The sequence below is a fragment of the Ranitomeya variabilis genome, chromosome 1, assembly GCF_051348905.1.
Source record: "Ranitomeya variabilis isolate aRanVar5 chromosome 1, aRanVar5.hap1, whole genome shotgun sequence".
NCBI classification, from domain to species: Eukaryota; Metazoa; Chordata; class Amphibia; order Anura; family Dendrobatidae; genus Ranitomeya; species Ranitomeya variabilis.
Window position 1 is genome coordinate 985,727,426 of NC_135232.1, and position 26,882 is coordinate 985,754,307.

A 26,882-nucleotide genomic window follows, 5' to 3' on the forward strand; every position below is an offset into this window, starting at 1 on the left:
TGGGTGGGATTATGTGTGGTGATATGGTGGGGTGGCGGGATTGTGTGTGGTAATGTGGTGGGGGCGGGATTATGTGTGGTGAAGTGGTGGGGGGCAGAGCTACTGTGCAGGGGGCGGGATTAGCAAGTGTGATGTGGTGGGGGGGCGGGATTATGTGTGGTGATGTGGTGGCGGGGCGGGATTATGTGTGGTAATGGGGTGGGGGGCGGGATTATGTGTGGTGATGTGTTGGGGGCAGGATTATGTGTGGTGATGTGGTGGGCGGGCGGGATTATGTGTGGTAATGTGGTTGGGGTGCGGGATTGTGTGTGGTAATGTGGTGGGGGGCGGGATTGTGTGTGGTAATGTGGTGGGGCGGGATTGTGTGGTAATGTGGTGGGGGCAGGATTGTGTGTGGTAATGGGGTGGGGGGTGGGATTATGTGTGGTGATGTGGTGGTTGGGCAGAGCTACTGTGCAGGGGGCCGGATTAGCGAGTAATCACGATGCCTCTTATATATATAGATATAAGACATAAGAGGCAATATCAAAAGCTAACCGGTTAATTAGAAGTTTAAGTATTTTATCCCCTTCACAGCATTCGCCATACAAGTATGGAAGCAGATGTATGAAGTGGGCTCATGGTGTAAGCCTGCCAAATACTCTGCAGCTGACTGCTGTGTGTTACAGCCATGATCTTCCCTTAATGTTTGAGGGAGGTGAGCAAACGACTTCCGATCATGCACAGTATGCCTGTCTGGAGTCAGGATGCGTACAGAACCAAGCAAAGAACCAGGAAGTGCCATTGCTGGATATGAATGATTGCCAAACCTAACAGATGCTGAGAGTTTTATCATTAACATAAGAATTTTTAAGTATATTTTTTCTGGTTTAGATACCCCTGATTGCTAGTTGTCTCTGCAGCTATCCAGAGTGTTAAATGATCTGTAGCTATAGTGGCGCTAGGGCAGAAAGGTTTGCAGCTACCACAGGTCAAGAAGCCAACCACAAAGGGATCGGGTGTAGTCTAATTAAGTAAAAAGCAGACTTGTGCTGAAGAAACCACGTTTAAGGGAGAAATAGGATTTTTACTGATACTAAAATGTGCACACATAAGATTGTTCAACAGGATTAATGCAAATACTTCTGAAATCCACACTTATTAATAGAAATGGGTTGTGCCCGTAGCACATTTGAGGCTGGGGGATATATTTAGTTGGTCTGTAGAATATACAACATATATTGCACAATGCCCATGAGAGTTTGAAAATAAAGCTGTTAAAAACATTCCTTGGTTAGTAAGGGGAAAATTGTGATAAATTCTCCTGGATGTAGCTGCGCTATATGGAAAGAAAGGGAAAAAGGAGGGAAGGTTAATGAGCTTAAAAATGAACAGCTGAGTTCATGTATTTAGCAAATGATATATCAAGACAATAGGTCCTTAGTAGTAGCCCAGATTACTAGTCCTTTGTAGAGATGTCGCTATACCTCATAGCCCAATAGATAGTTTTAATAGAGTGTTACCCCAGCCGGTGGCAACCACTCTAAATAGAGTTTCTTATAAAGTGCAACAAGTGTTTATTGCTCAAAACGTAACACACTGAGCAGAGTAGTTAGTGCAAATGCTGTACCTCCCATAGTCAGCAGATGGTCCGGTCACCTCAATTGTAATGGCATGTAGTGTTCTGTCGAGGAACCAGTGCTCCTGCGCTTCGGTGGTTGGCAGTGATCCGGTCACTCTGGTCGTTAGCTGAGTCTCGATGGTGAAGAGTGAGAGCAGGACCAATGTGACGCAGAGATCGCTTGATGCCGTGTTGCTAGTGGTAGGCTGAGATCTTGACGCTGGAATCAGTAGCTGCTTGCCGGCGGTGAGCCATTGGAGCAGGACCTGGATTACGTGGTAATGAGGTGGTGCCGCGTGATCGCTTGACCAATGTCGGGTGGTGGTAAGGGTAGCAGAGAGAGCCAAAATCCAATGAGTTTCGGAAAGTTTGCTTTCCTTCTTCAGGGATTTTTTTTACAGCTTTTCTTTTCAAACTCTCATGGGCATTGTGCAATATAAGTTGTATATTCTACAGACCAACTAAATATCATATTCCCCAGCCTCAAATGTGCTACGGGCACAACCCATCTCTATTAATAAGTGTGGATTTCAGAAGTATTTGCATTAATCCTATTGAACAATCTTCGGTGTGCATATTTTAATTATTAGCTATCCAGAGTGTACTAATCTTAGCACATCAGTTGTATCAATTATTCCTAGCATCAGACTGTTAGTGCATTGTTGTTGTTGTTAAATTAACTTCTTTTTCTAATCTTGATAACTGTAGAATTTGTAGAAGTGCAGTAGTTAATTTTTAGTGTGGATATGCAGGTTACGCACATTGCTGTACCAATGCTTTTTAGTTTTTGCCTTAATTGATTAGCAAATGTGGCACTAGTGTGGTGTTCTTTGCATATTGAGATTATTAGATGTAGTATGTTTCATCGGCTAGCACTTGCTCCAATGTTAAACTAAGGAGCAGTTCCGACTTGGGTTTATTTTAACATGCTGAGTCAGCATGAAAACAAAATTGCTGCATGCTGTATTTCGCAGAGTATATCTGACGGTGCACACTCTTACAAGTCTATGGGCGTGTGCAAAACATCGGACTGCACTCGGATGTCATCCCAGTGGAGTCCGATATACACTGACTCACAATGAAGAAGATGGAGAAATTAAGTTCTCCATTGTTTCCGCACCAGTGATCTGATTCTTGCATGCGAGATAATCGGATCACAGTTAAATAACACTCGGCTCACACTCGCTGCTGACTTTGTGAGTCAAGGGTCATTTGCATATAGCGTCTGACTCTCTCAAATGAGAGAATCATGAGATGCTACTCACCAGTGTTAGCGAGCCCTTAGTGAGGTTGGGAAGAGATTAGCTTTCAGTGGAAAAGTCATACTATTATGGTGCAGTGTGAGAGTAATACAAGCACATGAAAGCTGGTATTTTTCCAGGACAGTTTCTTTATCACACAAAGTAGAAAAATTAGAAACCTACATACATTTTTCCTGCAAAGCTAGACCCTAGCAAGAATAATAGTTACATATCTTCAAAATATTTCAGGTAGTTAAATCTATTTTTTACTGCTAAAAAAAAATAAAAAAAAAATGAAATCACAAATCATCCAGTCCCCCAACATTTCATTGACCGCCCTGTAAGCAATACAGGAGCTTTTGAATGGTAATACAGAATTAAAAAAAAATATATTATTTTCAAAATGTGGATCATGGTAACATCCTTACCTTGCAATGTTAGCTGCTTGGATAATTTTGTTGTAATGTCTATTCCATTCTTTAGCCAGCTGAGTTGTGGCTGAGGGATTCCGTCAGCATGGCATCGAAGACTGGCAGTAACTCCAGGCTCCCTGGCCTGGCTTTCAGGGTAGACTCGGATGACAGGTGGAACTGGAAAAAGAACAAATTGATTGTTAAAATATCTTTTACAAGACGGGATACATAAGTGTTACCAATTTAAATACATCAAAAAATAAAAAAAAGTTATTGATAACCAAAGACTTTTAAAATCTAAAATAATACACACAGATATACACTAAAAGTCAGCACAGATAAAACTGACCCCAAATTGCTGCTATATTTCTATTTTCAAGTTACAGTTCAACCAAAGCCCACTGTCAGGTCACAAGCCACAGATGACTTACATTGTGACATATAATGGCTACGACTGACTTGGTGGCACAAATCTGGTAAGCTTGGATTTTTTAAGTCAGTTGCTTTATGGTCGCATTTAGCTGTGTACTGCAACATGACCACACTGACAACCATCATTGCGTCTTTGAGCTCTTCATATTATTTGACCAATGTTGCCAAATTGAGCTGAACTCGATCATAAAAATGTGCTCTCTTATTTCAAATAAAAAGGAGCATAGTTGTCACTAGGAATTTTGTTCATTTTCACTTTTTCTGGCAAACATTACTTCTAACACGGACACCCATCTTAGTGACGCATACTATTGAATCATAAACATTCTCAAGAAAGGTGATGATTCTGCATAAGATTGAGGATCTAAAAACATCTCCTGGATTTTCTCATTAAGTTTAAAAGCCAAGTAAAATAATCATTAAACCACAGAAAGGGAAATATATTGATCACCTCTAGTGATGAGCGAATATACTCGTTACTCGAGATTTCCCGAGCATGCTCGGTTGTCCTCCGAGTATTTTTTAGTGCTCGGAAATTTAGTTTTTATTGCCACAGCTGAATGATTTACATCTATTAGACAGCATAAGTACATGTGTGGATTCCCTAGCAACCAGGCAACCCCCACATGTACTTATGCTGGCTAACAGATGTAAATCATTCAGCTGCGGCAAGAAAAACTAAATCTCCGAGCACTAAAAAATACTCGGAGGACCCCCGAGCATGCTCAGGAAATCTCGAGTAACGAGTATATTCGCTCACCACTAGTCACCTCACAAATATTGACAGTGCCATTAATTTACATGGTTGGAAGAGAATTCTACTTTTCTGTTTTGCTCAGTCAAGTATCTCAGGGGACATGTTTCTTATAATAAAATCGTAATCATACCAATAATTTTTTATAAAAGCTGCAAGGTATTGTCAACACCGAAATAAAGTAGGAATCTTTTGTACTTCACTTTAAGATGGTCCTATCACCTGATCTCACAAATATTATTAAATATTTTTTTGGACGTGATGAGCCTGGTGAACTTTTCATGAAAATCTATTTCAAAATGGTTGTATAATCCTAAAATTAAAATAGTCATGAAAAAGAGTCTATTCAGTTTCCACCCACCCTGCCTAACTGAGAGTAGCAGCTTGTACTGAACAGTCTGAGATCTCAGAGGCAGGAAGGAAACTGAGGACCTGTCAACTAGGCTAGGTGGTGAGATTGAGATTAAACTTTCAAAAATGAATTTTGAGATTAAACGTTCTGAAATATATTTTTCAGTAAATACAACAGCCTCATTATAATTAAGAGATGGAGTAAATATTTAACAAGTTTGCAGTATGAAACCCGATCACAATTCTGCTTTAAAAATTATAAGACACATGTTTTCGTGATTTCATTTACCGCTGTTTGAATCCTGCATTTAGGCTTACAAATGTTTCAAGTTGAAAGTACAGGGGCAGCCAAGTGATTAGCAGTAAACTGCAAGCAATAACCACATGTAAAAGTGACCTAAATGGTTGTATCAAATTCAGAAACTAAATCCTAAGGTGTGATCAAAACATATTTAACCCCTTAAGGACCAGGCGTATTTCAGTTTTTGCGTTTCCATTTTTTGCTCCCCTTCTTCCCACAGCCATAACTTTTTTATTTTTCCATCAATATGGCCATGTGGGGTTTGTTTTTTGCGGGACGAGTTGTACTTTTGAATGGCACCATTGCTTTTACTATATCACGTACTGGAAAATGGGAGAAAAAATCCAAATGCAGTGAAATTGCAAAAAAAAAATGCAATTCCATAATTGATTTTTGGATTTTTTTTTTACCATGTTCACTAAATGCTAAAACTAAACTGCCATTATGATTCTCTAGGTCAACTCATTACGAGTTCAAAGACTCCAAACATATCTAGGTTCTTCTTTATTTAAGTGGTGAAAAAAAATTCCAAAGTTTGTAAAAAAAAAATGTTGCCGTTTTCCCAGACCCGTAGCATCTCCATTTTTCAGGATCTGGTACTGGGTGAGGGCTTATTATTTGCACGCAGATTTGTCGTTTTTATTAATACCATTTTGGTGTGTATACAATCTTTTGATCGCCCAATATTGCATTTTGTTGCAATGCTGCAGGGACCAAAAACATGTAATTCTGGTGTTTCCATTTTTTTCTTTTCACTACGCCATTTACCGATTGGAATAATTATTTTTCTTATTGATAGATTGGGAGATTTGAACGCGTACATACCAAATTTGTTTTTCTTTGATTTTTTTATTGTTTTATTTTGAATGGGGCAAAAGGGAAGTGATTTGAACTTTAGTTTTTTATTTTTAAAATATTTTTTTTTTATATATTTTTTACTTGCTTCAATGGTCCCCATGGGAGACGAGAAGCTGTGATCATCCAATCACTTGTGCTACATAGCAGATATGCTCACTTGCTATGAGCGCCGTCCACTGGGTGTCGCTCACAGCTGTCTGGTTATGACAACCACAAGGGTCTCCCCTGCTGAACCGGGTTGTCATGCCCACCCATTGGTGACCCGCAGTCATATGACATGGGTGCCGATGGGAGGAGGTAATGACGCACTTCCTGCGTGTGCTTGTTAAATGCTGCTGTCAGAGTTTGAAAGCGGCATTTAATGTGCTAACAGCCGCAGGTGATTTGCAATTTAACCTGCAGCTGTTAGTGGTACATGTCAGCTGATCAGATCAGCTGTCATGTGCCGGAAAAGGTGCGGGCTCCGGCAATGAGCCCGCACCTTTTCCGGCACATGACAGCTGATCTGTCAGGGGGATGCACAGAGTTAAGGGGTTAAAGGAGTTGTCCAGAGGAAGTCAGAGTTGTGGTTGCACTCTGGCTTCCTCTGGATGTCAATTATGTTTATATGAGAAAAGAGTGAAGCCAATGCTAACTGGCCACAGGGATTGCGTGCCATAGCAATGTCAAGGGAGCCCTGGGAAAGCCATTGATGACACCGCTGGAATGGCACCAATTCCTAAGGAGACTATAAGCTTTAATATTTTACTGGGGAAACACTTAGGGTTTGATAAAGGGTTGTCAAAATAGTGGGCAACAACTTTAATTTTCCAAGATTTTTAAAAAATTGCTCAAATTTTAAGGTCTCTGCTTACCCATCATTAATCTACTCTTGAGCCAACTTTAATTTTTGCATTTATCTCCTACCCGTTTTCTAAGACACATAATAAGAGCATTCACTTTGAAAAATACATTTTAAAATTGTTAAAAATAAAACTTCTGACATTGTTTTTCAAAGCATTCATTGTGCACTACATATCACCTGGTAAGGTACCTATGACATTATCAAATGCTATATTTTGAAAGATTGGACTTTTATGGACATAGCAATGCCAGATATCCTTTTTCTTTATTTTCATATTGGGAAAAAGGGAGATTTTTTCACATTTTTTGTAGCCCTCGAGAGGACTTAAAACTGTGATCATTTGACTGATTACACTAAACTTCAGCCTTGTAGTATATTGAAATAACCTCACAAGCAGAGTTTCACAGAAGTACTCAGAGAACAGAAACAGGTGCATCCAGTAAGCCCTTAGCTGCCAATGTAATTGATCAGCACCTTGGCATTGCATTGTGTGAGTGTGAAAGCCTAGTCAATCTGTCCCTCTGCTATACCCAGATCGCACCTTTCAAATGCTGAAAATAAAGGGAATCTGTCAGCAGGTTTTTGCAACCTCACCTGAGAGTAGCCTGATGCAATGTGCCGTAGAAGCCACCCTCTTTTTTTGGGAAAGAGAAGCTGAATCCATCACTAAGGCTAGGTTCAGATTGCGTTAGGGCAATCCGTTTAGCGCTAAGCGCTAGCGGATTGCGCTAACGCAATGTCTTTTTAGGGGTCGCGCAAATGTCCCCGCTAGAGCAGATCCCCGATCTGCCAGAGCGGGGAACAGACCTCGGGCGTGCCGCGGACGCTGCAAGCAGCGTCCGAGGCGCACCACAAAAGAATGGCACATCGCTAGCGCGTGCCAAAACTGGCACGCGCTAGCAATGCGCTTTAACATTGCTGGCAATGGGAGCGCTAACGGACGCGTTGCACGGCGTTAATTTCGCCGTGCAACGCTATCCGTTAGCTCTCACACAAAAACAAAATGAGAACCTAGCCTTAGAGTACTGAGTGTAGCCATTCTGACGCAATCAGAACTTTTAGATTTAGAATGAAGCAGATCTGAGAAAGCTAACCCCACCCATACCAGGCTTTCCATGTACAAAACCCAGAGTCAGTGAGGTGCTTAGTTGCGGACTAGTCCGGCAATGTTCATCTCTTAGTGATAAATCCTCCACAGTTAGTAAACTACAGCACGCACTTTGACGTGTGACACACCCCTAAATTCTGTGTTTCAGTCTCTATTTCCTGCTGTTTTCAGATTACATAGAAAAAAACCTGCTGACAGATTTCCTTTAAAAGTAACATTTATGGCATGTAGCTAAACAGCAATGACTGGAGCTAGTTGATGATCACTACTGTCAGCTTAGAGACAGGTGTCTGCTATAGAAAACAGCCAGCATGCGCTACCAAAGGAGTGAGTTCAATTCCTTAATTTGCTCCATACACAGGCATGTGACATCCGCAGCACATATATGAGGGATGTCATGGAAGAGATTAATATGAACCTTTATTATTTACATGGATAAGAAAAAAATCTGTCCTGGCCTTGTGATGGACACAGTGGACCCAGTGCTGCCTGCAACTACCATATAGATTTTTGAGCTGTGTTCTTGTCATAATCATTAAAATTAAAAAAAATATATTATTTTTCTTCTGAAATAGAAGGTGATTGGATGCAGCTGTGTAATGCTGATGTGACGTCACCTTTGCAGCCCAAGCACAGAGGAGAGAGCAGTAGTGGCGTAGAGACAGTCCTGTAGTTAGGGGGGTGAGTAGCATCTTGATTTATTACTTGACATGTCTGTTTCCATATGTGGGTCAGCTATTCTGCAAGTTGAGAATCCCTTTTATGTTAAAAAATAGATATTTGAATGTTTGAATATTTAGACTAATTTCACTGCATTCTTATATCAAGAAGAGAATAATATAGAATGTTTTGACATGCCATAGTTATTTTCTACCGAAGTTGCAAGTACAAAGCAGTAGCAAAGTATGGGCCCATTAACATGATATGGATGTCATGAGCTCTTAATTCTCAGTCAGGAGCAGCTAATCTGACAGGCACAGATCAATTTGTTTTGTTTCTCTCTCCTCTCCAAATAGTCAGAAAATCCCCTCCCTCCCAATTACTTCCTGTCTTTACATGCTCTTTGAAACCTGATCTCACAGTGTTACAGCAGACCTTGTGGAGAGCAGATCTGACCTTTGTGGCTTCTCACTACACCTGAACTTGTCCCACAATTGACGTTAATATTTTCTCTTTTAATTAATCACAATTGCATATTTACCTTTATTCATAAATGAATAATGCGAAGTTTGTTGAAAAAAGTGGAGTTTTCCTAAAAAAAAGAGAGGGCGGTCTCTATGGCACATTGTGCTCTAAGGGTATGTTGTCACGGTCATTAAATGCTGTGGGTTGGACTCTGCATACATCCACAGCATCCAACATGCAGTGGCCAGATGTTACAGCATAGTGGCTGGGATTTCAAGAAATCCCATGTCCACTATGCGTGCATAGATGCCAGCGGATCACCCGCCGAGACGAACATGTGGCGCGTCTTTCCAAACCACATCACCACCTCATATCAATTTATCTTGCAAAGATGCTAGTCTCTGCAAGATAAATATCACCTGTACAATGTATTGTATGGGGTGATTCCACATGGTTTAATGAACACATGCTGAATCACCTGTGTTTAAAAGCCAGCAGACACGTGCTGCGTCCAAAGCGCTGCCAATTACTGACCATGGGAACGTAGCCTAACACTCGTACTCTCTTTTACTACACATTCTCTGCTGAAATGACCAGTAAAATGTATGATTTATCTAACTACCTTTATGTTGAAGAAATGAAGAATTTGCTGTTAAATGATGAGGAGGGAGACTCCACACTGAGTGAAGATTTAAGGGAAGAGTGTGACATTTCGACTCAAGATTAGGTGGAAGAATGTAAAATTGATTCAGGAACAGAGCAGGATGGTGAGGAGACTGATACAGATGAACAAGATACAGAAAACACCTATTATTTGGGCAAAGATAAAAAGACAAAGTGGAGCAAGAAGTCACCAACAGTGTTAGCCGAAACACCAAGCGCTGGAAAATGGTCATCTTATTTGCAATGTTCAATGTGGGTGGTATCAATTCACAAGGAATTTACCTAGGCAATCAACTGGAACCACTGTGTAGAAGAATTTATCTGAAAATATTGACTAATGAAGTGGGGAGCGGAGAGCTACACTGAAGAAGTCTGAATTATTTAGCCTGCAAGTCCGGCTGAAAAGATTTAATCCCAAAGATGATCGTAAAAAATCACCACCAATCTTACCTCTCAAAAGATGCACCACCAGCACCATTGAAATTGGTGGCAGAAGGATGTCAAATTATTAATTCAAAAAATTTCACAACACGATCTGCCTATCTGATGCAGATTTGATCAGCCTGCCTTGCTTCTCTAAGTGTAACTGCATTTTTATGCTGAACATTAACCTCTGAATCTAAGTGCATTGCAATTAAGTTTTTTTTTCCTAACTTTAATGGTTTATGGAATAACTTTGTCATGAAAACTGGAGCCTACTGGGTGGTAGTTGAGAAATTTGGTACTTTTTGTTTTAATATAATTATGGTCATTAATAGAGATGAGTGAATACATTCGGCACTATTCGTTACTCGCATGAATAGTGCGGTATTCGGGCTATTTGTTACTTGGAGAGTAATTATGTATTCGTCTCGGTATATTTGAGTGACCTGCCCTGCATGTTTGGTGCTTTATTTCAGCCAATCAACATGCTGGGATGGCTTGCCAATCACAGTAATGCCAGAACCATCTTTGGTGTGGCATTACTGTGATTGGCTGGCCTTCCAGCATCACAGGGACTATTTAAACGCTGCCATCGCCATCTTGCACACATTGCAGCTAAAAACAACATAGTGAGAGCATAGTGTGAGTGTAGAAAGAGTGAAAGGAGCATAGGGACAGTAATAGAAAGTTATAATGAACGTTATTTATTTCAAAAAGCTCTTTTAAGAGCTGAAGACTGTCAAGATTACTTGTTTTTGTTTGCTAGGTGTGGATTCATTGTGAGAGATTTAATAGGAAGGAAGGAGGGTGGGTGAAAGTCAGACATCTGGGTGTTCTGATCATTGCAAGTACATGCTGCATCTCTGTGCTGTTTTCCACTTAATATACCTAATATTTGTCTAGCAGTTGTGCAACTGTTGCAATACGGGTACAGATAATTGTACGTGACAATTTAGCAGGGGCAATAATCTTAATTACTCTGCATTTGCAGTGTATCAGCAAGCCGATTTAAAAAAATCTTAATTTTCTATTGTATTAAAAAATAGTGCATCTTTGTCTAGCAATTGTGTGACTGGCGCAATATGGGTACAGATAATCATACAAGACAACTTAGGAGGGGCAATAATCTTCATTACTTATGTGCCAAGATTTCACAAAATACAAAAAATTAATCACGTGGGGTATACATACAGTAAATGACCACTAAATACTTGTTCAAGTAGCAGGAGGATGAGGAGATTTCATGAACAAAATGGGTTTGGATTGCAGCTGGGCATGGCAGCAGCTCCAAGGTGTAGAAGAAGAGGGTCAGGCCAAATGTGGAGTTTGGAGAATCCATAGTTATACGGCACTGAAGAATAAGGAAGTACACTGGCATGGTCACTTAAGTAGTCCTTCACTATCTTGGTCAACTTCTCCATTCTCATCTTAGTTACACCCAAAGATAGCCCTTGCTGATGTGACCGTCTTATGAAAATGTGTCAGTTGGTGTATATTCCCCCCTTGATTTGCACCTGGTGTGTATGGCCCTCCACTGTAAGCAATGTAAGTGAAAAAAGCTGGTACCTCTGCTGGCAGCATTGTCTGAGGGTAATGCTTTTAGCACTTGTTTTACCACGGCCCTCTAGCATACATGCACTGAAAATGGCATGTCTGCCTCCGACATGAAAGAGGCAAATTTCTCCTTCTACTGTGGTCAAGAAAAGTGGACTGCCAGTATTTCATGTTGGACAAAATGTGTTTCACTCAAGGTCTTGGGAAAGGCATCTGGACATGAACTGTACCATGTGTGGCAGACTATAAAGAGACAAATGTTCTGTGTCCTCACCAGGAAGGGCACTAACCATCCTTTCCTCATCAAGATGCATAGCCTCCTCCTCTTCAGGCCATCCATGCTGGACAGGCATAAAGCTGGGATTGGAAGTCCCCTCTGTAGCGCAGACCAAAAACTCCTGTTCTGCCTCCTCCTCCTGTTCCTTGTCATCACCCAATATGGCTTGAGAATATTGTGTGAGGCTGGGGTATGTGGTATCAGCCACTATAAAATCTTGCTCCATAGCCACCTTCTCAGTATTCAAAGCTTCCTCTTTGAGATTCTGCAGTGAACATTTTTAATAGACAGAGCAGCGGGATGGTTATGCTGACAATACCATCATCAGCGCTCACCATCTTGGTGCACTAATCAAAGTTTTGAAGAACCTCAGAAATGCCATTGATCCACACACTCGGCACTTGCTATGTGTGGGGCTTAGTGTTACTCTGACGGGCATTGAGAAGCTGGAATTCAGACACTGCTCTCTGCTGCTCACTAAGCCTTGCCAACATATGAACCACCTACCGTCTCAACACATTTATCTAACTATCCCTGTTTTGCGCATTCAAAACTTTCTTCATAACCAGGATCCTTGTATCTTGTTCTCAAATGCTTTATGCATTTAATTGCCCTCTGTGTCTGTACTTTTACACATACTGGTTGGTAACTGTTTCATGCAGCATTACATGAACACCCAATTTCTTACATTATGGCTCGTCACAACAATGAAAGCAGTTGGTGTCTCCCCTATTTCCTCATAGATTGTAAGCTTGAGAACAGGACCCTCATTCCTCTTGGTATCTGTTGTTTATGCTATTGATTATTGCTATTCTGTAATGTCTTTTAATGTCTGTACAAGTCCACTCTAAAATGTAAATTGCTGAGGAATAGGTGGGCACTATAGAAATGAAATTAATATTATTATCATTATTATTAAAGTTCGAACTAGCATGTGGGCAGGTTACAAATCAGTTGGTGACGAGGCACATTACAGCACTGCTGCAGCAAAGCTAGTCCGACGAAAGCCTGAGATGACTTTCGGAAATGAGCGCTGACATGCCATACCTTGGCAAGTAGATCTGGAAAGTCAGGGTTTGTTTTTAAAAAATGCTGTAAAACCAAGTTCAGCAATGGGCCATGAATGGAACGTGCTAACCAGCTTGCCGAGAATTAAAGTCGCCAGGAAGTTACAACCATTATCACACACAACCAGACCTGGTTGAAGGTTCAGCGGGGAGAGCCACTGATCGGTCTGTTCTTTTATCACCTTCAACAGCTCAGCTGCGTTGTGAGCTTTATCACCTAAACAGATGAGCTTCAGCAGAGCATGTTGTTTCTTTGCCAAGGCAGTACTGCAGACCTCCCAACTGAGGAGTGATGGGGAGGCTACTTTCAGTGAGGAGGAGGAGGAGAGACAAGAACTGTTGTACGAGAAGACTGAAACTCTGATGGAAGTTTGGCCCACTATTCTTGGTGTGGGTAAGATGTGTAATGTCTCAGCCTCTGACTCTGTCCCAGACTAAACCAGGTTCAGCCAGTGTGTCATAAGGGAAATGTAGCATTCCTGTCCATAAGAACTTGTCCACGTGTCTGTAAAGTAGACCTTCTCTATGACTGCATTGGCCATAGCACTGCTGATATTGTGTAACACTACTGCTTATGTTACACATTGACAGCGCACTGGGAAAAATAGTGTCGGATGGTACCCTGAGGATGCGACCACCAATAGGTTGCAGAAAAACTCAGTTCCCACAAGTCGAAACTGCAACATTTCCAAGGCTACCAATCTGGCTATGTGGTTGTTTAGCATTTTGGTCTGTGGGTGGGTAAATATTTCTGCTTTCTGTTAAACTTCTGAGGCAGTGACAAGCGAACGCTGTGCTGGGACAATGAACTTGATGTGGTTTCTAACTATTATGTCTGTGCAACTGCTGGTTGTGGGCAGGAGGCATCAGCGCCTGCTTCATGGAAAGCAGATTGGAAATGCCATAACACAGGGGAAGGGGCAGTGGTTTCACCATCAGATACAGATTTGGTACCCTCTTGTGAGGGACGAGGGAGACACCATTTTAATTTATGAATTTCAGAACAAATATATTATCCAGACTTCTCCCTCCCCCCATGCTCCTGAACTGTGGCCTCCACCAAGGGGATAAATACACAATTCCTCAAAAGAACAGGACCTTGCCTTATGGCAAGAGAATTAGAGGCCATGTGTTAATTAATGCGAGGAGGAACAGAGCTGGGCCCCCCTGCTATCTTTTGTGCAGGGCAGCCAGCTATCAATGGAAGCCCTAGACAGAGTGGCACAAACAAATAGAGATGAATTATGAGAGTACCATGCACCTCAGGGTTAAATAAAATATACCACCAGAATCCTGGGAGCCATATGCACACAGTCTCTTCATTCTCTAGCTGTCCCAGATACTAAGCTGGCTCTCCAGAACCATTTAGTCAACCCAAGTTTGGATTCTCCATATCGGTCAAGCCCCAACAAACCCAGTGAGACATCAGTCATCCCATTTGGACCTCCCACTAGGAAGTTATTATAACCCATCCTAGATATTGGTAATTATTTCAGCTAGGAGGTCAGGTGAGGAGATTTCATTGCAGCTCAGAGGAGTGGTGGGAAATATGGGAGGGGGCGAGCTAAGGGTTAAAAACTAACCACACACCTTTAGCCAGTGTTATTGTTCTGCCATGGAAGCTGCGTTACTTCACGCGTGGGGATGGACCAGAAACTAAGAAAGTACCTGTGGAATCGAATGCTTCAATAGAGCCACATGATAAGGGCCAGTAATGTGACACATACAGCTAACTGCAATCCCATACTTGACTGAACAGAATAGCTTCAAAAAAAGTACGGAGGACTGTGATCAACCACAAAATCTGTAAACTAGCAACAAAAGTACCCCAACACTGCATAAAGAATCAATAATGTCTTTATTGGAAATACAAATTTTAAAATGTTTTAAGGAGATAAGAGCAAACTGAAAAAAAAAGGATGAAAAGAAACATACATTGGAAGGAACATGTATGATGACAGGATTCTGGGTATAAATATACCACATGTATTACATCCAAGATAAAGAATTAAATATCATCCGCTTGAGGCACAGTTCAATATTGCATATAGGTAAATACAGAATAAAATGCATAGTGCTCATAGCCCAAAGAGTCTCATGACAGATATAAAATTCTTAATACATCACACACATGTATCTGGAAGTTCCTCTCTCCCTGATTGGCCTCAGGAAAAAACGTGTAATAGAGTATAAAGTGCACAATCTCCTAAGGGCAATCAGGGGCCGTGTCATGCATATCAAAGAACAAAGGAACTAATTAGAGAAGCAAAGGTAAAGACCACAGATAAATATAAATACCCAGAGTTCAGTTCCGTCCAACGTACCCCTTGCAATCCCATACTTGTAGCTTACCTTTATATGTACTTCTGGCTGTAATATCTATATATTACTCTGCATATATTTGTATTATCTAGTGTGCCTTTCAGCGATTAAAATATCAATTAATTTTAGGCTGCTCATTTACAGCGAATCCTGATTTACCATGTCAGTGAGTCTTGCTAGTACTTATACACTACCTGGGGTTGGTTTATGACTCGATATAAACTTGTTAACGGACAAGGTTTATATTTAACGATGAACTGGTGGCAGCATACTGTTCTGGAGTTACTGGGGGATGCTGGAAGTGATGGACCAGAGATTTCATAGAATCATAGAATGGTAGAGTTGGAAGGGACCTCCTGAGTCATCTGGTCCAATCACCTGGTCAAAGCAGGATTCACTAAATCATCCCAGACAGATGTCTGCCCAGCCTCTGTTTGAAGACTACCATGGAAGGAGAACTCACCACCTCTCCTGGCAGCCTGTTCCACTCATTGATCACTCTAACTGTCAAAATTTTTTTTCTAATATCTAATCTGTGTCTCCTCCCATTCAGTTTCATCCCATTGCTTCTAGTCTTTCCTTGTGCAAATGAGAATAAAGATGATCCTTCTACAATGGGACAGCCCTTGAGATATTTATAGACAGCTATTAAGTCTCCTCTTCTTTTTTGCAAGCTAAACATTCCCAAATCCTGTAATCATTCTTCATAGGACATGGTTTGCAGACCGGTCACCATTCTGGTTGCTCTTCTCTGAACTTGTGCAGTTTGTTGATGTCTTTTTTAAAATGTGGTGCCCAAAACTGGACACAATATTTCAGATGAGGTCTGACCAAAGAGGAGTAGAGGGCAATGATGACTTCACGTGATCTAGACTGTATACTTCTGCTAATACATCCCAAAATTGAATTTGCCTTATTTCCTGCTGCATCACACTGTTGACTCATGTTCAGTTTATGATACCCAATACTGTTTCACATGTGCTGTTGCTTAGCCCTACTCCTCCTATGCTGTATATGCTTTTTTCATTTTTATTGCCCAGAAGTAGTACTTTGCATTTTCCCTGTTAAAAATCATTCTGTTAGCTGCTGCCCACTGCTTCAGTTTATTTATATCTTTTTGAATCCTTGCTCTCTCTTCTCTAGTATTAGCAATCCCTCCTAGCTTTGTGTCATCAGCAAATTTAATCAGTGTACCCTCAATTTATTCATCTAAATAGTTGATAAAGATGTTGAACAATACAGGGACAGAACCCTGTCGTACCCCACTTGAGACATTCTTCCAACTGGATGTGCAGCCATTTACGACCACTCTTTGGGTCTGATCACTAAGCCAGTTATGAATCCGCCTAACAGTTGCCTTGTCAATTCCATACTTAGTCATTTTTTCAATAAGGATGGTGTTAGACACTTTGTCAAATGTTTTGCTGAAGTCAAGATATTCTATATCTACAGCATTTCCCTGATCCACCCAGTCAGTGATTCTGTCATAGAAGGAACTTAAGTTAGTCTGACATGAATTATTAGATACAAACCCATGCTGACTCTGGTTAATCTCTTCATTCTTATAGAGGTACTTACATACATGCTGTTTAAAAATTCATTCAAAGATCTTTCTTGGTATAGAAGTCAGACTTGGCAGCCTATAGATCCCTGGATCCACCTTCTACCACTTTTTGAAGATAAGAACATCATTTGCTCTTTTCCAGTCATCTGGGACTTCTGTTCTCCAAAAAATTTCAAAGATTATGGAGAGTGGTTCAAAAATCTCTTCTGCTACCTCCTTCAGTACTCTGGGTTTACTTCATCTGGACCTGGAGACTTGAATTCATTTTTGTTAGCTAAGTGTTTCCTCACTATCTTTCTGTTTATAGATATCCTGGATTCTTCTATTCCTTTAATAGGACAGTGAAGATCAGTTGATGTTACATTTCCTTTCTGAGCAAAAACAGATGCAAAATAAGAATTTAAAAGTTTGGCCTGGAAATATATATTCCCAGTCTGGAACTGGTGATATATATACCGCTCTCACTGCAGAGAGCCTCGATAACCAGTACGTAACAGGGCAGCCCCTCAGGCAACTACTTATCCTAAGTGCAGTATCCTGACTTACGTGAGGGTAAAGGGGCACCAGAGAGATGTGACTGTGTAAGCTCCATCACAGATTGGGATATCTGTATCCCTCCAGCTCTCATTCATCACACCAGGCTTTCCGCCCACCTACTGGGATGCTTGGCTGCCATGTGCTTTTGCATGCTGATGGTGCTCAAGTTGGCAGTGACCTTGACTCTTCTTGACTTGGCTTGGCAGATGCTGCAAATTACAGTTGCTTTGTCTGAAGGAATTTCAGAAAAGAACTTCAATACAGGGGAACAATGCACCCTTGACCTGTTATCTAGCTGAGAGCAGGGGGGGCGCTCTGTGGAATGTAAGGGTACTGTCACACAGTACCATTTTAATCGCTACGACGGCACGATCCGTGACGTCGCAGCGATCGTATGATTATCGCTCCAGCGTCGTAGACTGCGGTCACACGTTGCAATCACGGCGCTGGAGCGATGCCGAAGTCCCCGGTAACCAGGGTAAACATCGGGTAACTAAGCGCAGGGCCGCGCTCAGTAACCCGATGTTTACCCTGGTTACCAGCGTAAACGTAAAAAAAACAAACAGTACATACTTACATTCCGGTGTCTGTCCCCGGCGTTCTGCTTCTCTTTAGCGCCATAGCCGGAAAGCACAGCGGTGACGTCAGACGTCACCGCTGTGCTCGCTTTCCGGCTGGCAGACGCTCACACAGTGGAGAGAAGTTGAGACGCCGGGGACAGACACCGGAATGTAAGTATGTACTGTTTGTTTTTTTTACGTTTACGCTGGTAACCAGGGTAAACATCGGGTTACTAAGCGCGGCCCTGCGCTTAGTTACCCGATGTTTACCCTGGTTACAAGCGAACACATCGCTGGATCGCTGTCACACACAACGATCCAGCGATGTCAGCGGGTGATCAAGCGACGAAAGAAAGTTCCATACGATCTGCTACGACGTACGATTCTCAGCAGGATCCCTGATCGCTGCTGCGTGTCAGACACTGCGATATCGTAACGATATCGCTAGATCGTCACGAATCGTACCGTCGTAGCGATCAAAATGGTACTGTGTGACAGTACCCTAAGTCCATAAGGGCAGGGTCCTCTCCCCTCTGTGTCAGTCTGTCTTTGTTAGTTTTCTTACTGTAACTAATATCTGTAATTTGTATGTAACCCCTTCTCATGTACAGCACCATGGAATCAATGGAGCTATATAAATAAATAATAATATTAAGAGTTGACCAAGTTCTCTTTCCGATCAAACCACTGCCTCTTCTTGCCTGTTTTTGTGCTACAGACTAATCCATATATGCACTGCTGTGCTCGCTATGCATGCCACCTTGCCAGGTTGGATCAGTGGCCTCATCATCGACTACGTCATCTTCAAGTTCATCAATCTGATTCTCCTTCTGAGCTGCAATTTTAGGCCTGACCTGATGGCAACTGTGCATCATGATTATCCTGGCTTTATTTTTTACAAGTACTCTAATAGAGGTGTTATGTGCAAATGCAATATATCTAGCAATATGTGGCAATTTTTTTAAGATATCAGCTTAATTACACAGGGCAACAGTAGACTCACAAAAATTAGAGATAAATAGTTATGTTTGCATATCTCTGCAGGCTTTGCACCAGTCGCACAGTTGTTAGATATAGATACACTGTTTAATAAACCAATAGATAATGCGTAGGATTGTGCAGATTGGTCAATGGCACTCCTCTTTCCTTTGAGGAGGCTGCTTCCTAGTAAAATGAGGCTTGTACATGTCCCTGACATGGGTTTCAGGCCTGACAGACTGACCACAAGACAGGCCCTCGCTTGCATACACTGTATTCCAAATTTAATTATAATGCTTTTAGTGTCTGGTAGAATCCAATTTACTGACTTTGATCATACAGCTCCCCCAACTCTTGTATTATATTCACCTTACAGCGGCTTCAACCGCTATGACAATTGTTCCATTGGGATCCAGTGGCAAAAATGAACTGTGGAGCTTACAAAGCATAGCTTTCACAGCACCATCTGGCCCTGTGCTAATTGTCAGCAAGGGTCCCATAATGACATGGTGGTGCTGGTGGGCAAAGCCCAAAATTCAAATCGGGATGTATGAAATAGCATTGTAAACTGATGGGGAATGTGTATTCCACTATTTTGTTAACTATTTGGCATGAAGGAGGGTCCTCCCAAATGAAGAAATGAGAGCCTTCACAAATGTTAAAGTAAAAAATAAAGCCAAAACGCTCCTTGTGAACATATGCTAAAGGGGAGGTAAAAATAAAAAAGTTGGTTTTTAATTTATATTTCACGCTATATACATGTAATTAGGAAGGAAATCATTTTTCTAAGCATTTTTCCTTTTAAAAAAAATGTGGGGTTTGGTTTGGTTTGATTAGTCTTTGAAAAATCCATAAAACCGATGCAATAGTTTGACAAAAATTATTTCCAGATACCATATGTGAGTCAGAAAGGCATGCAGGCATTTTATCCATGCTGTTCCCATTTAGTTTTAGCTCTTTCCCTTCAATTTCAGCCTTTTTCCTATGCCCCTAAATCTGGTTGTTGGGTCTAGCTGAAAAATGTTCGGCTATCCCATTGACTTGCATTGGATTCGTTATATGGTACGAATACACAGATATTAAAAATTATTTGTGTCAATTTTCCAGAATCCAAATGTCACTGTTCAATTATCACTAGTTATTAAAAAAAAATTTGGAATCTGATTTTATGTACTCTCCTTTAATACACCCCTATAAAGGTCACTGATTACTTTTACAGTCCTAAAATTGAGATAATTAGATAACAGAGGTGGTCAATGCAATAACATTAGCAGCAGTATAAGTGGCATAAGCAATTTCTGTGAGTCATTTCACACATTTTTCAGACCAGCCCATGCACTAGCACAACAGAGTACAAGTCTGACACGTTGTGAACGACTAAAGAAGAAGGTGCAAGAGTATCTCAAGCTCAATATCAATGCCATCAGGGGAAATTTGGGCCCTTTTGCATTTTGTTCTTTAAAAATGGAAGAGAGGCCTGAGCTTACCTGTCAAGACTAGGAGGTTTTGTCATGACCGGCAGACAGCATTCTCTCAGAACCTGTCTTCAGAGCTACATGAATCTCTATGACTTTTGCAACCCAGTCGTAGACTGGGTGTGACGGTTGTAAAACAAGAAGTGGACCCTCTGGACCATGACGACAAAACCCCCACGGGCGAGCTAACCAGATGGACCACCCCCTATACAGGGAGAGTTAGGGGCAGGCCCGTGATGGACTATTGCCATGGAAGCTGGAGGACAAGGATGAGAAAAAGACCAGGGACAGGTGGGAGGGATGGTGCATGGAATAGGGGAATACTGAAGAAAAAACAGAACAGGCAGATATGATGGGGAAAAAGGACTAAACAAGGACACTGAAGAAGCAGACGGAAACGCTACAGGAACACCGGGACTGACGGGGAATGACAGCGGCACCAGGACCAAGTGGGTAGAGCTGCGGCACAGGGACTGAGAAGGTATTGCCGAGTAATAGGAACAAACTAGATACCGCAGCGGCATGGGAGCAGACGGGAATACTGCGGGGACTCAGGGACAGTGGGGTACAGAAGGAACACGGCAACTGATGAGGCACTGCAGAAAAACAAAGACAAGCCGACAGTCAAAAGATAGGTAGCACACAAAGAGCACAGGCGGCCAAGAGCACTAGTAAGCTCAAGTGATCATAAGGCACTGAGAGACTGCAGGAAGTGGATTAAATACCTGATGCAGTACAGTACTTCTGGGTATGAGTCCTCCTGGAGCATAGAGGGGACGATAAGGAGTGCCGGCCGAAGGTTAGAAGTGCGCACGCACAGCTTTGAACCTAGCGTGCGTGTGTGTGCGAGCAGCAGAGACCTGGAGCGAGCACTGGGAAGAAGGTGCAGAGGAAGGAGAGGAACGCCGGAACGCTGAAGACAGGTAAGTATGACAGGACGAGGCAGACGGCAGTGGAAGTGAAAAAGACGGCAGCGGCGGCAAGACAGACGGCAGCGGCGGCATGACAGTACCCCCGTCTTTACAACCCTCGCTCCTCTTTAGGCCAGAGAAAAACCTAGCTAAGATTCGAGGAGCCTGAATGTTCTCCCGAGGCTCCCATTATCTCTCCTCAGGACCGAAACCCTTCCAGCCGACTAAAAACAAAGTTCTACCTCTAACTTTTTCATGGCCAAAATGTCCCTAATCTCAAAAACATTGTCCGTGGAAACAAGTGGACGCAAAGAAGAGGTTGAGGTATGAAACTGATTAAACACTACAGGCTTAAGGAGAGATACATGAAAATAATTAGGGATATGAAGGGAGGGAGGAAACTTAAGTTTGTAACATACGTTGTTAATACGTGCCAATATCTCAAAAGGACCAACGTAGCGGGGACCCAGTTTATGGGAAGGGATTTTAAGGCGAATAAATCTAGAAGAAAGCCAGACCTTGTCCCCAGGATGGAATACAGGTGAATCAAGACGCCTTTTATCTGCATGCCTTTTCATCCTAAGTTGAGCTAGTTCAAGAGCGGACCTGGTCTCCTGCCAGACCCTGGAGAATTCTCTAGCCAGAAGATCTGCCGCAGGCACAGTAGAGACGGGAGGAACCGGTAGAGGAAGGCCAGGATGTTGTCCATAGATGACAAAAAATGGAGTCTTGGTAGAGGCTTCGCTGGTATGATTATTATAAGCAAACTCAGCCCATGGAAGTAAGTCAGTCAAATCATTCTGATGAGCGTTGGAGAAATGGCGGAGATAAGAAATCAGAATCTGATTAGTACGCTCCACTTGGCTGTTGGATTGTGGGTGATAGGCCGAAGAGAATTCAAGCAAGATGTTCAACAACTTACAGAGTGATCTCCAAAACCGGGCGGTGAACTGAACTCCTCGATCGGAAACAATATGCTGTGGAAGACCATGAATACGAAAAATATGTTGAACAAAAATCTTTGCCAGCTCAGGAGCTGAAGGTAGACCAGGAAGAGCAATGAAATGAGCCATTTTAGAAAAACGGTCCACGACCACGAGGATGACGGTGCAACCACAAGAACGAGGCAGGTCAGTTATGAAATCCATTGCAAAATGTTGCCACGGAGTAGTAGGTACTGGAAGAGGATGTAGAAGGCCGGAAGGTAACTGCCTAGGAACTTTATTCTTGGCCCAGGATAGACAGGAGGCAACAAAATCTCGGACATCCTTCACAAGAGTCGGCCACCAGTAGTAGCGAGAAATTAAATCAAGAGTTTTCTTGAAACCGACATGACCTGCTAGCTTGGAAGCATGTCCACAGAGTAAAACAGTTCTCTTGTTCCATTCAGAAACAATAGTTTTACCTGGAGGTAAAGAGGTCATAGAGACCGGAGCAAGTGCGATGACTCTGGAGGGATCAATGATGTGCAAAGACCTCTCCTCAGCATCTACCGATAAAAAGGACCTGGAAAGAGCGTCGGCCTTGAAATTCTTATCTCCAGGCAGGAAGCGAAGTTTGAAGTCAAATCGGGTGAAGAACAAGGCCCACCTGGCCTGCCGTGGATTCAGTTGGTGTGCAGAATGAATATACGCCAAATTTTTGTTATCCGTATAGATGATAAAGGGATGTAAAGCTCCTTCCAACAGATACCTCCACTCTTCCAATGCCAATTTGATGGCCAAAAGCTCTTTGTCACCAATGGAGTAGTTTCTTTCAGAAGATGAAATTTTTTTGGAAAAGAAGCCACAAGGCACAAGACGACCTGATTGAGACCTCTGAGAAAGCACAGCTCCAGCTCCGATGGCTGAGGCATCAACTTCTAGGAAGAAGGGTTTATTAGCTTCAGGGCGATGAAGTATAGGAGTGGTGGCGAATGCTTCTTTGAGAGACTGGAATGCCTTCTCGGCTTCTGCTGGCCAAAGATGAGAATTGGCACCCTTCTTAATCAGGGAGGAGATGGGAGCAGACAATGAAGAGAAGTGAGGAATAACCTGCCGATAATAATTTGCGAGTCCTAGAAAACGCTGAATCGCCTTAACACCAAGCGGGCGAGACCAGTTGAGCACGGCAGAAACTTTACCCTGATCCATACTCAGACCAGAATCAGAGATGATGAAACCCAAGAATGGCAGGGAGGACTGTTCAAAGGCACACTTCTCAAGTTTTGCATAAAGATGATTCTCTCTCAAACGAAGAAGAACTTGCCACACATCTCTTCTATGAGAAAGCAGATCCGGTGAAAACACAAGGATGTTGTCCAAATACACCACAACACAGGTGTAAAGTAGGTCCCGAAAAACATCATTCACCAACTCTTGAAAAACTGCAGGGGCATTACATAAACCAAAGGGCATCACCAAGTACTCATAATGACCGTCCCTGGTGTTAAACGCAGTCTTCCATTCGTCTCCTGCACGAATTCGGATCAAATTGTAAACTCCCCTGAGATCCAGTTTAGTGAAGACTCGTGCTCCTCGTAGACGATCAAAGAGTTCTGGGATGAGAGGAAGTGGATACTTGTTTTTAACGGTGATATTATTGAGGCCACGGTAAACTATGCAGGGATGAAGAGAACCGTCCTTCTTCTTAAAGAAGAAAAAAACAGCTCCTGCAGGTGATGAGGACTTCCGAATAAAACCTCTGGCCAAATTCTCTTGGACATACTCAGACATGGCTCGTGACTCAGAGGGAGACAGAGGGTAAATGCGACCTCTGGGAGGAGTAGAACCAGAAATTAAATCTATGGGACAGTCGTATTGACGATGCGGAGGTAAGACCTCTGCCTCTTTTTTGCTGAAGACGTCCGAGAAAGAGTGATACACTGCGGGAAGATTTGCTAGTTCCGGAGCCAGAGAAGGTAAACTAGCAGGCTTGACGGGAAGCAGGCATCTATCTTGACAAAACTGTCCCCAGGATAGGACGTCTCCGGTATGCCAGTTCAGAGTAGGTTCATGATTCCTTAACCAGGGGAGACCCAAAAGAAAAGTATGAGACAAAGACGGTAAAACATAAAAAGCCAACTTCTCACGATGTAGAGCTCCAATTTGAATCTCAACCTCCTCGGTGACAGCAGTAACAACCTCCCGCAAAGGCTGACCAGCAACAGACGCTAATTGCCTAGGAACCTCCAAGGATCTGACAGGAATCCCAAGTCTCTCGACCAGCTCAAGTTGAACAAAATTCCCCGCCACTCCAGAATCAACATAAGCCTCAAGAGAAAAATTAGTGGAACCCAAGTGCAAAATAACAGACAAAGTCAGGGGTGGAGAGGAATCATAGCTACCTAGGGAGGCCTCTCTTACCTGTCCTAGGCGGAGGCGTTTCCCGGCTTCAGAGGGCAGGAACGCAGAAGATGAGAGGCGCTGCCGCAATAGAAGCATAAACCTTGTGCGAGTTTCTCCTTTCGACGTTGTTCGGCGGGCTTGAGGCGATCTACCTGCATGGGCGCAGGAGAAGAAGATGAAGAAACTGCAGCGGTTTGGGAAACGGAAGCTCCTCGTATAACTGGGGATAGACGAGGAGACCTCCTCTCCCTGACAACCTCACGAGAACGCTCCTGAAAGGGTAAGTCAATGTGAATCGCCAAAGAAATAAGGTTGTCCAAAGCAGTAAGAGTATCATGTCCGCCAGCTCATCCTTTATACGGGAAGACAGACCTCGCCAAAATGCTCCTACCAACGCCTCGTTGTTCCAACCTAAATCAGAAGACAAGGTCCAAAAACAGATGGCATATTGAGCAACAGAGAGGGTACCCTGATAAAGGTTGAAAAGGGACTCCGTAGTGGAAACCAAACGACCGGGTTCATCAAACACCTTGCGGAAGGTATCCAAAAAAATATTGAGTTGAGACACTACCGGATCGTTTTGCTCCCAGAGAGGGTTCACCCAGGCCAAAGCCTAGCCCTCCAAATGGGAGATCACAAAAGCTATTTTAGCTGGATCAGTAGGGTATAGTAACGGGGACAACTCGAAATGTAGAAGACACTGATTGAGAATCCCGCGGCATAATTTTGGATCCCCACTATACCGAGGTGGTCTGGCTAAACAGGGCGAGGGTTGCAGGGAGGAGGCCTGAATAGGAACAGGAATGGCATTTTGAAGGGAGAGAAGACGATTATCCACATAGGCCATAAAAGTCAAAATATGGGACTGAGTGTCCCGCTGTTGAGCCAACTCCTGCTGTAGAGCCGCCAACTGAGAAGCGTTCCCAGGATCAGTAGACTGTAAAGCCGCGAGACGAGACTCCATGTTTTTCAGGAAGGACATGATTCTGGTCTGATTCTCTCGTAAAAAAAGTAATTCCTTCTGGGTGGCTGAGACACCAGCGGGGTCCATGGCCTTATGATACTGTGACGGTTGTAAAACAAGAAGTGGACCCTCTGGACCATGACGACAAACCCCCCACGGGCGAGCTGACCAGATGGACCACCCCCTATACAGGGAGAGTTAGGGGCAGGCCCGTGAGGGACTATCGCCATGGAAGCTGCAGGACCAGGACGGGAAAAAGACCAGGGACAGGCGGGAGGGATGGTGCACGGAATAGGGGAATACTGAAGAAAAAATGGAACAGGCAGATATGATGGGGAAAAAGGACTAAACAAGGACACTGAAGAGGCAGACGGAAACATTACAGGAACACCGGGACTGACGGGAAATGTCAGCGGCACAAGGACCGAGTGGGTACAGCTGCGGCACAGGAACTGAGAAGGTATTGCTGAGGAATAGAAACAAACTAGATACTGCAGCGGCACAGGAGCAGATGGGAATACTGCAGGGACTGAGGGACAGCGGGGTACAAAAGGAACACGGCAACTGATGAGGCACTGCAGAAAAACAAAGACAAGCCGAAGTCAAAAGATAGATAGCACACAAAGAGCACAGGCGGCCAAGAGCACTAGTAAGCACAAGTGATCATAAGGCACTGAGAGACTGCAGGAAGCGGATTAAATACCTGATGCAGTACAGTACTTCCAGGTATGGGTCCTCCTGGAGCATAGAGAGGACGAAAAGGAGCGCTGGCCGAAGATTAGAAGTGCACATGCGCAGCTTTGAACCTAGTGTGCGCGCGTGCGCAAGCAGCAGAGACCGGGAGCGGGCGCTGGGAAGAAGATGCAGAGGAAGGAAAACACCAGGATGTTGAAGACAGGTAAGTATGACAGGACGAGGCAGACGGCAGTGGCGGTGAGGAAGACGGCAGCGGCGGCAAGACAGACTGCAGCGGCGGCATGACACTGGGCAGACAAGGGATGGTGTAGTTTTTAGTGTGATATATTGATCTTGTGTTCTTGCAGCCCTGTGACACCTATATTATGGCTTCTGTGCCTGCTGATGTTACCAGCATTTTTTTTAAAATGTGGAGACTCCAAGTTGGGTGTCTATCTGTAATGGAAGGGGTGTCAGAGGCCCATTATACTATTTCTACTCTGGGGAAATTGATGCCACTTCAGTGTTGTGTGACAATAATTATTTGAAATGTGGAGAC

The 26,882-nt window shown here is 43.0% G+C and overlaps 1 protein-coding gene across 2 annotated transcripts in view; it reads right to left on the bottom strand.

Annotated features, from left to right (window-relative positions):
* Nucleotides 1-26,882, bottom strand: part of FSTL5 (follistatin like 5) — a 1,228,096-nt gene that overhangs the window by 264,530 nt on the left and 936,684 nt on the right. For both annotated transcript variants that reach the window (XM_077279443.1, XM_077279444.1), the window contains one exon: nucleotides 3,270-3,431. In XM_077279443.1, the coding sequence (XP_077135558.1) occupies nucleotides 3,270-3,431 (162 nt within the window). The remainder of the gene's footprint in view (nucleotides 1-3,269; nucleotides 3,432-26,882) is intronic.